This window comes from Chelonoidis abingdonii, chromosome 11, assembly GCF_003597395.2.
Source record: "Chelonoidis abingdonii isolate Lonesome George chromosome 11, CheloAbing_2.0, whole genome shotgun sequence".
In the NCBI taxonomy this organism is placed as follows: Eukaryota; Metazoa; Chordata; order Testudines; family Testudinidae; genus Chelonoidis; species Chelonoidis abingdonii.
In genome coordinates, this window is record NC_133779.1 from 59,968,234 (window position 1) to 59,981,577 (window position 13,344).

General features: G+C 65.1%; 2 protein-coding genes across 2 annotated transcripts in view; both read left to right on the forward strand.

The window, feature by feature from the left end:
* ETFB (electron transfer flavoprotein subunit beta) overlaps positions 1 to 1,839 on the forward strand; it is a 13,370-nt gene extending 11,531 nt beyond the window's left edge. Inside the window, exons 2-4 of the mRNA XM_075070693.1 lie at positions 95 to 270; positions 1,150 to 1,331; positions 1,650 to 1,839. Coding sequence (XP_074926794.1) covers positions 95 to 270; positions 1,150 to 1,320 — 347 coding nt within the window. The 3' untranslated portion in view covers positions 1,321 to 1,331; positions 1,650 to 1,839. The remainder of the gene's footprint in view (positions 1 to 94; positions 271 to 1,149; positions 1,332 to 1,649) is intronic.
* A 1,424-nt stretch (positions 1,840 to 3,263) lies between these two features.
* VSIG10L (V-set and immunoglobulin domain containing 10 like) lies at positions 3,264 to 12,157 on the forward strand. The gene is made up of 11 exons (XM_075070694.1): positions 3,264 to 3,318; positions 5,811 to 6,173; positions 6,728 to 6,991; positions 7,161 to 7,445; positions 7,843 to 8,097; positions 8,589 to 8,861; positions 9,009 to 9,296; positions 9,509 to 9,622; positions 10,291 to 10,352; positions 10,479 to 10,622; positions 10,804 to 12,157. Exons 1-11 carry the CDS (start codon positions 3,264 to 3,266, stop codon positions 10,894 to 10,896), a joined length of 2,196 nt encoding a protein of 731 aa, XP_074926795.1. The 3' UTR covers positions 10,897 to 12,157.
* Positions 12,158 to 13,344: the final 1,187 nt, after the last annotated feature.

The following is a 13,344-nucleotide window of genomic DNA, read 5'->3' on the forward strand; positions in this document are numbered from 1 at the left end:
GGGGGGCGGATCCCAGCAGCCTAGGATTCTAGGGGCTGGGGGCAAAGGCTTCTGGGCTTGGGGGGGGTGGTACTGGGTGATGGGCGCTAACCCCCCCCCCGTGCCCTGCAGGGGACCTTCGCCTCCGCGCTGACGCTGGAGGGGGAGCAGCTGACGGTGGAGCGGGAGGTCGACGGGGGCCTGGAGAGCGTCCGGCTCAGGCTGCCGGCCGTGGTGACGGCCGACCTGCGGCTCAACGAGCCCCGTTACGCCACCCTGCCCAACATCATGGTGAGGGGAGGAGAGGGGAGGCTGCCGGGGGGGCGCTGCTTATACCGGGACCCCTCCCCCGGCTGAGAGACATAGCCACCTCTGGGGTGAGGCAGGGGCTGGTTATGTGGGGACCCCTCCCCGGGATTGCAACCTGGCAATAGGGTACAGCTGAGCCCCCTTTCCCTGTCCAGCCTGGGCTGTCTCACCACAAACCCCTCCAGGCGCTGGCATCACCCAGCCGCCAGCAGGTGGCGCCCCACACCCAGCCAGGCTGTGGGAATGCACCAGGGAACGGCCCGGCTTGGCCCCCCACAGCTGTACCCGCTGGCCCTGGGCGGCCGCCTGACCAGTGTAAGTTCGTCACCCAGCCGGCCCCACCCTCAGTGCAGACAGGACATGTGCCAGCCTTTGCCAGAGGTTTCCCGAGTGCCCCGTTTTAGGGAAATCTCAGAGGCGACTGACCCCTGCAAGCTGGATGGTCCGTGATTGGTCACCATCAAAGGGCAAGAGAGCAGAGAAAAGAGAAGCTAAAGGCCCAATGTCAATCTGACACTGTCTCGCACTGGGCAGGGTTGAGATCTGCCACTCTCACCCCGCTGCATGTTGCCGGCCGTAACGCGCCAGTTTCCCTCCGATACCAGGACCAGGCTCCTCGGTTGAAGTTTTCTTTTCCCCAGCGCACTGGGTGCTGCCAGCGTAGGTGGGGGAGGAGAGAGGCCGAGGCAGGAGGCCGCCGTCCCCTGGTGTATCCCCTCAGGCCATGTGCATGGCAGTCACGCACCCTGATGGGACTCCTGGGTTCTGTCCCAACTCTGGGAGGGGAGTGGTGTCTAGTGGTTAGAGCAGCGGGGGCTGGGAGCCTGGACTCCTGGGTTCCACACCTGGTTCTCTCCCCAGAAAGCCAAGAAGAAGAAGATTGAGGTGCTGAAGGCGTCGGACCTGGGGGTCGATCTCTCCTCCAGGCTGGTCGTAGAGCGCGTGGAAGAGCCGCCCCAGCGCCAGGCCGGCGTCAAGGTGGAGACAGTGGACGACCTCGTGGGCAAGCTGAAGGAGGGGGGCCTGATCTGAGCCCCCAGCCGGTGAGTGCGGCCCCTGCCCCAGCTCTCCCCTTGCAGACGCTGACAGTACTGGGGAGAGAAGCCAGGAGTCCAGGCTCTCATGTCCCCCCCCCCCGCCCCCCGGCTCTAATCACTAGCGAACCCAGGAATCCTGATACCAGCTGCCCCCACCCCCCGAGCTCTGCTCTAACCACTAGAGTCACTCCCCTCCCAGAGCTGGGGAGGGAACCCAGGAATCCTGGCTGCTAACCCGCCCCTCCGCCAATAACCCCTGGAGTCCCGTGTCCCCGTCCTCGTCCCCCCCGCCACTGATCTCTCTGTGGCTTGTTTCTCTTCCAGCCCCTCCTGGAGCCGCTGTGCCCAGCTCTCCTGCTGCTGTGATGGGCGGTGACCCTGGGGGTCCCCGGGACCTGGCACTGCCCCCCATGATTGTAACCGTGCTGCCTTCCGGCCCTGCTGGCTGTCCCTGAGCCGCTGCTCCGTCAGCCCTGGGGCTCGGGACCCATAAACCCCGCTGGGTCTTTGGAGAGTCGCTGTCCGTCTGTCCTTGTCTGGCTCAGCCGTGCCCGCGAGGGGCCTGGCTTTGGGGGGGCTGGCCAGGCCCGGGGGCTGAGGGTGGGGCTGGGATTATGGGCAATGTGGGGGTGGGGTTTATTGTAGGCTGGGCATGGCTTGGGAAGACATGGGGGGGGGGCTTAGTGGGGAAGAGGAGGGGGCTGCAGATTATGGGAGGGGAGTGGTAGGGGTGGGATTTATTGTAGGAGGGGGGGTTGGGTGGATGGCGGCCTGGGGGTGGCAGTGGGGGTGTTACTGGAGGAATGATGTCCAGGAGCTGCTGCAGGGCCCCCCAGAGAGACCTGGCTGGCTGGGGGCCCCTCACCGGAGCCGGGATCAATCCCCGCTGGGCTCGGCCAGGCGGCTCGTCCCCCTGCTCCCACCCCACAAGCTGGGGCCCAGTGGAGGAGAAGCCGAGGAGGCGGAGCCTGCTGTTCCCCTGGGGAACTCCCTGCCCCTGGATGCCCCTGGGCTGCCTGCGGAGCTCGGGCCTGACCAGGCTGTGAATGTTCATCCTCCTGGTGAGGCAGAGGCCCTGGGGGGCAGGGAGAGTGGACCCCCCAGCGGTGACAGCCCGGCTCCCACACCGTCCTCTGCTGCAGCTGGCCCCGGTCAGTGCCCATCTGGCTGGAGACGGGTCTCGGCTCCTCCAGCCGGGCCCCCCCTGCCCCATCCTGGCTCCGGGCCCCTGCTGGCTGCAGCCCAGTGTGTGTGTGTGTGGGGGGGCCTTTCAAAATGGGTTCATCAAATCAGTGCTCAGGATGGAGGGAGGATCCCCCCCAAATCCGCCATGAAAAGGTGGGTTTGGAGCATCCTGGCAGGCAGGGATGGCATGGGGAGGGGGATGTCCTTGCAGGACAAGGGAGGGGGGAGGAGGTTTCGGGTGCAAACAGCCCCCCTCGCCCCTTGAGCCGGGCCCCCTGCTGTGGGTGGGGGGTGTCTGGGAGTCCATCTGCTTCCAAGCCAAAGCGCTGGTCACCCCCCCCGCACAATTTCCCCTGCTCTGCATTCGGGGGTGGGCCCTGCAGCAGGGGGCGGCCTGGCTGGTGCACAGATGCAGCCACCTCTGGGCTGGGGCAGCGGCATATAACGCTGCAGGGGGACAGTCTGCTCAGATGCTGCCGGTTTCGGGGTGGGGGGGCTGTGGAGTAGCAGCCCCGCCCCTGGGAGCGGGGCCCAGAGGTGATGATGCTTGTGGCTAATTACACCAGCTTCTCCCCCCCCCCCGCCCCCGGAGCGTGATTGCTAGAACGGTCCCGACCCCTCCCGCGCAGCCTCTTCCTCTCCCAGCCCCCGCCGGCCTTAACCGGTTCTCGGCCGCATCGCCCGTGGAGACTGAGCGCTTTGTCCGCCCCCCCCCCCGTGTTTGCTGCCCGCTCGCTCCCCCGCCGCCCTGTCATGGCGGCAGGTGCCGGACACCGTGGTGGCGCCGACCGGTTTCCTGCTGCTGTGGGTGAGCCGGGGGGTCCTGCCGGGGGCGGTAGTTCAAGGGGGCCCGGGACCTGCGGGTGGGCGCCGGTCCGAAAACGTCACCGGGCACAGACGCTCAGGGAAATTCACAGAGCCTCCAGGGTCACCCGGGGAACCTGCCCCCCCGCCCCGTACTGGACCCCCCCACGGCGGCGAGGGCATTCGGTGGCCCCCGGCATTGGGGCAGGAGGAGCAACGTGCGGAGAGAGAAGTCAGAAATCCTGGCTCTTCCCCCCCCCCCGCGAAACCCAGGGTCCTGGTCTCCCAGCTCCCCTCCACTCCCTCCCCCGTGCCATGTGACGCTGTGAGTCCTGGCCGCCCCCCCCACACTGACCCGCCCGCCCATTAACCAGGGCCTGTCCTCTCCCTGCGCCACTGGACCTCCGCCCCCAGAGACCAGGTGTCCTGGTATCCCAGCCCCCCCATTAGACCCCGCCCCAGAGAAACCAGAGTCCTTGCTTCCGCCCCCCCCCCGAGACCCCCTTCAGACGAACACAGGAGTCCCGGTTTCCCAGCCCCCAACATTAGGACCCGCCCCCCAGAGAACCCACTCCTGGCTCCCGCCCCCCCCCACTTCAGCGCAACACAGGAGTCCTGTGTCCAGCCCCCATTAAGCCCCTCCCTCCCAGAGAACCCAGGAATCCTGGCCGCCCCTCACACTAACCCCCCACCTCAAGAACTGCAGCATCTGACCCCCCTGACCAGAGAACCAGGGAGTCGAGCTTCTAGCCCCCGCCCCACTTACACCACTAAATCCCCTCCCCTCCACAGCAGCAGACCCCAATTGGCACCCCCAGGGCGACCTGATGAATTGGAGTTGCTTGCAAGCGCCCTGCCGTTGGAGCCGACACCCAAATCTCTACCGGGCTCTCGCCCCCCCCCATCCAGCCCCGACTCAGCCCACACTGTTCTGGCGCAGGTATGCTAGGACGCTATCCAGAGTCGGAGATGTGGCCACCTCTGGGGCGGGCAGCGTGGGAACAGCTGCATTATAACACCACATGGGGGAACAGCTCCCAGACGAGCGTGCGCGTGCCTCTGGGGCGGAAGCACTGGGAACACCGATAACGCTGCTCGGGCACAGACTCGTAGAGTTGAGGCCGGAATGGAGAGGAGGATCCTGTGTTTAATCCCAGGCACAGGGGTATCACGCAGCATGGAATATCCCTCCTGGGCTCATTAACAAGATCACCAGTGCACATGCACTGGGGCCTAAGGCTGCGAAGGGCTATGCTGCGAGGTCGGACGTGAGGGCACCCGGCAGAGCTGGGCTCATAGGGGAGCGAGCCTGAAGCTGGCAGGGGCTGCAGGTTTGGGTGGGGCACTGCGAGGCAGGGGAGGTGGGAGCCAGGGGCGGGTTGGCAGGGGCTGTGGGTCGGAGTGAGACAAGCGGCTGGGTGACCCAGGTGGCTGGGCTTAAGTTGACCGCTGTGGTGGGAGCCACAGGGCTGCGGCATAGCGGGGGCTGGGGATGGAAGTGGGGGCACGGCAGGCTTGGTGCCGGGAGCCAGGCATGGGGCTCGGCGGGCTGTGGTCAGGATGAGGGCACGGCCGGCGAGCCCGGGGGGTGGGGGGAGCCCTGGCTTAGCGGTGGGCTAGGGTCTAGAGCTGAGGCACCGCAGAGCTGGGAGTGTGAGGAGACCTGGGCTGCGCTAGCGGGGCTGTGGGTTCAGGAGTGAGCGAGGCACCAGGATGCTGGGCCGTGTGGGAGCCCAGGGGCTGGGCTAGCGGGGGCTGTGGTCAGGAGTGGAGGCACTGGCCAGAAGCTCTGGGTGGGGAGCCAGGGCATGGGCTAAGCGGGGGCTGTGGGTCAGGAGTGAGGGGCACTGGCAGAGCTGGGGGTGGGGAGCCCAGGGCTGGGCTAGCAGGGGCTGTGGGTCAGGAGTGAGGGGCACTGGCAGGGCTGTGGGGTGGGGAGCCCAGGGCTGGGCTAACGGGGGCTGCGGGTCAGGAGTGAGGGAGCCCATTTTCCATTGCGATGACCCTGGTGGCCGGTTCTTGGCCTGGATTCTGCAGCCTCCGGCCCAGACCTGGGCTCCCCCCTGAGCCCTGCCGGTGCCCCTCACTCCCGACCCACAGCCCCTTGCTAAACCAGCTGCTCTGCCCCTGCCCCCTAGTGTTCTGCCAATACCTGTCAGGCCTGGCTCTGGGAGGGGAGTGGGATCTAGTGGTTAGAGAAGAGGGAGCTGGGAGCCCGGACTCCTGGGTTCTGTTCCTCCATTGCCACTGGCTGCCTATAGCTCGCGCGTGGGGCGGGGGTTGTGAGGTGGGGTGGGGTGGGGTATATGTGGGGATCTGAGCGGCTAGTTAGCCGGTCTGGGGGGCTACAGCAAGTGTTGGGTGACTGACAGAGGAGAGGATCCAGTCTCTGTGTTGGGGGTGAGGGGGCTGGACCAGCCCCCTGGGCAGGCAGCGGGGGAGAGCAAAGGCTCCCTGGGACCTCTGGCTAGGAGTGGGGGGTGGAACCGAGCCCAGAACTTACCAGCCTCCCTCTGCCCCCGCCAGGCCCTGTGCTCCCCTTCCCCCTCCAGCTGCCCCCCGGCCCCCTGGCAGTGCTGCTGGGGGGGAACCTCTCAATCCCGCTCTCCTACCCCCCGACCCAGCCGCCCCCCAGAATCGTGTGGCAGAGGAACCTGACGGTGCTGGCAGACGGACACCTAGGTCCCAACAGCTCGGTGGCCGTGGCCTCGGCCTACCAGGACCGGCTCAGCGTGGATCCCCAAGAGGGGGCGCTCACCATTGTCCCCGTGGCCCTGCAGGATGCCGGCCCCTACACAGTCGAGGTCTTCCCACTGGGGGGCCAGGTGTGGAGGGGGGACGTCCAGGTGGAGGTGTACAGTAAGTGGGGGCGGCCCGGACGCCTGGGTTCTATGCTGAGCCCTGGGAGGGGAATGCAGTTTAGTGGTTGCAGTGCGCGGTGGTGGGGGAACTGGGAGCCAGGACACCTGGGTTCTATCCCCCCTCTAGGATGGGGGGTGTCTGGTGGATAGAGAAAAAGGGGGAGGGGCTGGGAGCCAGGACACCTGGGTTCTCTCCCCTCTGGCAGGGCTGGGGGCAGGGAGGTCTAGTGGATAAAGAGGGGGGAGGGGCTGGGAGCCAGGACACCTGGGTTCTCTCCCCTCTGGGAGGGTCCAGGGGGGAAGGTCTAGTGGATATAGCAGAGGTGGGGAGGCTGGGAGCCAGGACACCTGGGTTCTCTCCCCTCTGGGAGGGTGCGGGGGGGAGGTCTAGTGGATAGAGCAGGGGCGGTGGGGGGCTGGGATCCAGGACACTTGGGTTCTCTCCCCTCTGGGAGGGCAGCGGGGGGCGGGTCTAGTGGGTCAAGAAGAGGTGGGAGGGGTTGGGAGCCAGGACTCCTGGGTTCTCTCCCCATGCCTGTTTCCCCCCTGTAGAGCTGGTAGGAAAGGTCTCTGTGACGCCCCCGTCCCTGGCGGTGAGCGAAGGCGTCAGGTCGGCGGCTCTCACCTGCGCCCCTGTGCGGGGCACCGTCACCTGGACCAGGGATGGGCAAAACCTGGACTCGAACCCCCGGTACCGGGTCTCAGGTGGGACCCTCCAGATCAGCCGGCCTGACCGGAACGACAGCGGCACCTACAACTGCACCGTGTCCAACCCATTCAGCACCGGCACCGGCACCGCCCACATCCGGGTCTATTGTGAGTGCAGGCCAGACGCCAGGTAGATGGGCCTGAGCCGGGCCAGAAAGGTGGGGGGACGGCCTGGGCCCATCTGCGGTAGGGATCCCGGGCTGCCTGGGCCAAGGGGGGAGCAGGGGAGACCAGACTCGCTCCCCCAGTTCTGACTCGGTTCTGGTTCCCTTCCCAGACGGGCCGGAGCCCCCCACGATCAGCCTCTCGTCGGACCAGGACCCAGAGCCCCGGCGCTACGTCCGGGTGAACAGCACGGTGACTCTGGCCTGCCGGGCCCCCTCGGACCCCCCCGCCAAGATCTACTGGAGCCTGGCCGACGCCAGCGACCCCCTGGTCCCGGCCCAGCCGGACCTGACGCTGCCCCGGGTGCAGCTCAGCCAGGCCGGGCTGTACTCCTGCCTCGCCAGCAACCCGCAAACCCAGCGCCAGCTCCGCGCCACCCTGATCCTCACCGTCACCCGTGGGTGCCCCCGGGCCCTTCCCCTCCAGGGGGCGCCAGCTCATGTCTGTCCCCAGGGTCAGGGCGGGCTGGCTCAGGGGGGCAGGGAATGGGGCACTGGGCCTTTCCCTGCTAGGGGGCGCTAGGTTCCCAGCCAGCCCCAGGGCAGGGGATTGGCTGGCTCGGGGTGGGGGGGGAATGGGCACTGGGCCTTTCCCTGCTAGGGGGCGCTAGGTTCCCAGCCAGCCCCAGGGCAGGGGATTGGCTGGCTCAGGGGGCGGGGGGGAATGGGGCACGGGGCCTTTCCCCTCTAGGGGGTGCCGGGTTTCCAGCCAGCTCCAGGGCAGGGGATTGGCTGTCTCGGGCGTGGGGGGAAGGGCTATGGGCTGATCTGTTTCTCTCTCTCTCCCCCCTCCAGAGATCCCCCCTGGATCCCCCTTCTGCTCCCTGGACTCGGTGGCCAATGGCACGGCCCTTCGCTTCCTCTGCTCGTGGCCAGGGGGCTCCCCAGCTCCCAGCCTGAGTCTGCAGGGGCTGCCAGGGGGTGCGGAGGAAGGGGTCAGCTCCACCCTCGAGCGGACCCTGAGCTCCCCCCTGCCCACCCTCAATGGTACCCAGGTCACCTGCCTGGGGAGACACCTCGCCGCTGAGGGGAACTGCAGCATGACACCCCGTGAGACCCCAGCCCCACCGCCGGGGTGCAGTACCGGCTTCGGCCACCGGGGGCAGCACTGGGCTTGGGCACTGACCCTGACCCTAATTCTAGGGAGGGGCTGGCACCCCCAGGGGGGAGGGGCAGGGGCCATGTTGGCAGAGTTGGTGTCCAGTGGATGGGCGGGACGGGAGGAGTGAATGCAGGGGAGAGGCCCTGATGTCCAGTGGGTGGGGCATGAATTGAGTGGGCGGGGCTAGCATCCAGTGGGTTTGGCCTGCAGTGTGAGGGTGGAGCTAAAGTTCACCTGGTGGAGGCAGGGCCAGGACGCTGTGGGTGGGGCCAGCCTCCAGGGGGAGGGGCCAGGACACCATGGGAGGAGCTAGTATCCAGGGGGAGGGGCCAGGATTCTGCAAGTGGGGCTACCCCCAAGGGGGAAGGGCCTGGAGGATGGGGCGGGGTTAACACCTGGCAACTCCACCCAAATCAACTCCCCACCCCCTGCCCCCCAGAAGCCCCCTCGGGGGTTTCTCTCTCATTCCAGGCCTCCCTGGACCCTGGGGACACTGTCCTGCTGGATCTGCAGTGCCGGGGCACCTACCGGCCTGTGGAAATCGCTTGGGCCCGGGACGGGGCACCGCTGGCTCCGGGTGGGCGGTACCGGGTCAGCACCGACGGGGCCCGACTCACCATCAGCAACTTCACGGCCCTGCAGGACCTGGGGGGCTACTCGGTGCGGTGCCAAAATCCGCTGGGCTCGCAGGAGAGTAACGTCACGCTGACGGGTGAGAACCCAGGAGTCCTGGCTCCCAACGCCCTCCCCCTCCCCTGCCACACTAGACCCCACTCCCTTCCCTGAGCTGCGGATGGAGTCCAGGAGTCCTGTCCCCACAGATCTCCCCTGCCCCTCTAACCCACCCTCCTCCCTGCAGGTCCGTCTGTCTCCGGCTGGACCCTGGTGCGTGGTTCAGAGCCCGGCTCGGCCCGGCTGAGCTGGGCGGTGCCAGAGGGCTCCGTGGTCACTGGGTTCTTGATCCAGCTCCAGGGGCCCCCTGGGGGCCGGGCAGCTGGGGAGTGGCAGACGCTGCAGACGCTAGGGGGCGCCGCTCGCTCCAGCACTGTGGGGGGGCTCCAGCCCCACACCTCCTATTCCTTCCGGCTGCTGCCCCTGCTGGGAACCCAGGCTGGGGAACCCAGCCACACACAGACGCTTCTGCCAAGTGAGTATGGGGGGCTGGGAGCCAGGCCTCCTGGGTTCTATTTCCAGCTCTGGGAGGAGAGTGGCGTCTAGTGGTTAGAGCAGAGGGGCTGGGGGCCCAGACTCCTGGGTTTTATTCCCAGCTCTGGAAGGGGAGGGAGGAGTCTAGTGGTTAGGGGGAGCTGGGAGCCCGGACTCCTGGGTTCTCTCCCTGTCCCCCTTCTCTCTTTGCAGCTTCTACCCTGAGCCCCGGCGACATCGCGGGCATCGTGTTGGGCTCGATCCTGGGCATGATCCTGCTCCTTGCCCTCCTTGTGCTCCTGATCTGGTTCCTCCGGGCGCAATGGGGTGAGTCCAAAGCCGGGGTCCCCCCACCCCCAGAGCATCCAGGGAAGGAGGTCTGGGGGCAGGATACGCTGCTCTCGGCCAATCAGATGCAAGGGTAGAATTGCTACCCTGCTCCCAGCCAATGGAAGGGAGGGCTGCTCTTATCCAATCAAGTGCAAGTGAGGATGGGGTTGCTAAAATATGTGCTGACCAATCAGATGCAGGGATGGTCATTGAGCTGTTTCTAGCCAATCAGATGCAAGGGGGAGTCACTGTTGGCTAATTAGTTGCAAGGGCAGAGTCAATGAGATGTTGTCCAATCACAGCCAAAAGTCGGAATTGGTCTCCTGTTCTCAGCCAGTCAGATGCCAGGATGGGCTCAGTGGCCTTCTAGTGCCCAATCAAGAAGGAGCCATTGTCATTGGCCAATGAGCACCAAAGGGTCATGCTGCGCTTAACCAATCCAACCGCACTGGCTCTGGTATTATCCAATTGGAATTTAGGAGTAGGGGGCAGATATGGGGCTTCGGGCACCATCCAGTCAGAATTCACTGTTTCAATTCGGGAAGGGAGGGGCGGGTGACACCAGCCTATGAGAAGCAAGGGAATCAATCAGTGGTCTTACCACCAGCCAATGAGAATTGGGTGCTCCTGGCACCAGCCAATCAGGCTCCTTTTCTCCATCCTAGGAAAGAGGAAGAGGATGCCCCTGACCCTGCCCGGGACCCGCCAGCATTACCTTCCCCGTCAGGTGAGTGTGAGGGGGTGGGGCTAGATGGGGCGGGGCCTAGCGCTGGGTTCTGCCACGGATGACTGTTCCGTGCCTCAGTTTCCCCATCCTGAAGCGGGACGCTGACGATGTGTTGCTCTGTTCCAGTTCCCGAATGGGAGAGAGTCCGACCCCGTCGAGCCCCCGGCCCCACCCTCCAAGGCATCTTCGCACTGCTCCTGGGGGGATGGCAACCTGTCCTCCATCAGCTACGAGGAGCATCTGCACATCCATGGCCCCCCTGCACCCTGGGTAAGTGCCCTCCCCCTGCAGCATGGTGCCCTGTGCTTAACCCTCCCCCATCCCCCCCAGCACCCTGCTGCCCCCCCTTTGCAGCACGGCACCCCCTGCTGCTCCCCAGAGCCCTGACTGCCAGGGGAGAACCCCCACCCTGCCCCCTGGCTACATCTCTCATTCACCTTCCTCTTCCCAGCCCAGGCACCCTGGAGACGGCAGGGGTCCCAGGCTCCCATCTCTGGCCAGTTGGCAGGGCCCCAAGACACCGCGCAGCGCCACACGGGTGTGACTGGGACGGGAGAGCCAGCAATGAACCCAGGTGTCCGGGAGGCATCGATAGAATGGACTGAGCCTGCATAGGACGAGGCTCTGTGGGCCCCCCTCCTGCCCTGAGTGTCCCCTGGTCCTGTGCTAGCCCCCCAACCTCCCCAGAACTGACTATGGGACTAGGATGGGTCCACATACTTCTGCTGGGAGAAAGAGGCTGGCCAGGAGGGGGCGGGACTTCCTGTTTTTCTTAGTGTGCTTGGGGAGAGGGTGGGACTTCCTGTTTTTGCAAATTATCTCAGGTTATACATGGCTCTAATTAGATCTCTGGAGAGAGAGAGAGAGGGAGAGTTACGTCTGTCTGTGCCTGCCTCCCGCATCCCCATCCACACCTCTTGGTCCACCCATTCCTCCATCCATTAATCCTTCCATTCATCCATCCATCTCCGTCCACATCCATCCCCATACACAGCCCTGTATCTTTCCATCCTTCCTCCCTCCCTCCCACCCTCCGTCCATCCCCATACACAGCCCTCTATCCTTCCTTTCATCCAGCCATCCATCCACATTCATCCTTCCTTCGATCCATCTCCATCCACAGCGGGTGTTTTGGCAGAAGGTGCCACTGTTACAGGTGATAACAGAGCGATTTATATTTTTAATAACCTGTTTCTGGAACTTTTCTTGTCATCCAACCCCGCCCGTCGGCGCCTGCGGCGGAGGCTGGTGCCTGCTGACTACCTAGACTGGCCTGAATCCACAGGGAAAGACTTGGCATTGGGGCACATTTTCTTCTAAACACGATTAACCTGTGGAACTCCCTCCCCCATGATCTGAAGGCCAGGGAGAGCCTGGAAGCTGCTCCCCGGAGAGGGGACGAGTCCTGCTGTGCGTTTTTCTGGCTGCAGCCCATGCTGACCCCCCCATCTCAGCCCCTCCCCCCAGGGTCCCCCAGGCCCCAGCTTGCTGCACCCCCCCGCCCCCACACGGACAGTCTGTCCCCTCCAGACTGATGCACCATGGATTTGAATCATGGCCCCACCGCTGGCCTGCGCGGGGCCCCAGCCCCAGGCATGGGTTGGGGCAGCCCCCAGGCTGGCTGATCCATGGGGCGGAAGGGAGGGTAACAAACCAGGCCAGGCCAGGGAAAAGAGAGACCCTCAGTAGGAGGTGGGATGGCAGGGGGCTGCGGGTCGGGATGGAGGGGCACCAGATGGGGTGGGGCAGGACTGGGAGGCTGTATCTGTGCACAGAGAAACAGGTGCCAACAGCCGAACCCAAGAGTCCTGGCTCCCCCTTAGGCCTCCCCCCACCACACTAGACCCCACTCCCTTCCCAGAGCTGGAGATGGAACCCAGGAGTCCTGGCTCCCAGCCTCCCACCACCGCTCCAACCACTAGACCCCCCTTCCCTCCCCTCGGGCCCTTTAATTTGCCCCTGAGCCCTGGGGGCTTCCAGCCCCCTCTGCAGCTAGGAGCCCCAGGGTGATTTAAAGGCCCTGGGGCTCCTAGCCACAGCCGGTGGCCCAAAGCCTTTAAACCTTGCGAGGCCCCGCCCCTTCTGGTTGAGGCCACGCCCCCTTAGGACTCTGGCAGTACCGGTCCATCCTATAAGTTACTGACACCCCTGCGCATGTCTCCCCAAAGCTGAGCCACCGGGGGGGGGGGGGGGGGGGCTGGTGGATGAGCATGGATGGTTGTGTTGGAGATCATTTCGGGAGTGGCGGGGGTGGGCGGATAGATGAGATGGTTGCATGGAGGTGTGTGTGGAGAGCGATGGTTGGAGTGGGTGAGGGTGGCTGCTGAATAGATGAGCATGGATGAAGGGTTGTTTGGAGATTGATTTGGAGTGGGGGGGTGCTGGTGGTAGGGATGAATGGGGAGAGGTGCTGTGTGGAGACGTTTGGGGATGGTGCGGTGGCTGGTAGGGGAAGTGGATGGAGGTGTGTTGGAGTCGATTTGGGGTCGTGTGGCGTGGCTCTGGTAGGATGAGGAATGGATGAGTGTGTCTATGGAAGACGATTGGGGAGGTGGTCGGGGCTGTAGGGCATGAAGGATGGTGGCGATTGCTGTTGTGGAGATCGATTGGGGAGTGGGTGGGTGATGGTAGGATGAGGTATAGGAGGGGTGTTGAGGAGATCGATTTGGGTGGGGTGGGTGGCTGGCTGGAGATTAGTATAGATGGATGGATGGAGGCTGTGTATGAGCACGAGGGTGGGTGCTTGGAGAGAGAGCAGGGAGAAGAGGGGTGATAGAGGGTTTGGGGGTTGGTGATGGGCAGAGTATTGGCTGGTGGGGGGTGATTCGGGGAGGGGTCTGTTATGGAGATGATGGTGTCCTGGGATGGGAGCAAGGATGGCGGAGGGCTCAGCGGACTGTGTGAGGACATGATGGAGGGGAGAGGGTGGGGTGGGGGCCAAGACGGATGCTGGTAGGAGGAGGAGCTGATTGCAGGATGAGGAGCCACCCCT

Excerpts from the sequence above, each read along its gene's own strand:
- VSIG10L (XM_075070694.1), top strand. The coding sequence starts at position 3,264 with ATGGCGGCAGGTGCCGGACACCGTGGTGGCGCCGACCGGTTTCCTGCT. Across the intron at positions 6,174-6,727 it reads CGTCCAGGTGGAGGTGTACA|AGCTGGTAGGAAAGGTCTCT; the intron begins GTAAGTGGGGGC and ends TCCCCCCTGTAG. Across the intron at positions 7,446-7,842 it reads CCTGATCCTCACCGTCACCC|AGATCCCCCCTGGATCCCCC; the intron begins GTGGGTGCCCCC and ends TCCCCCCTCCAG.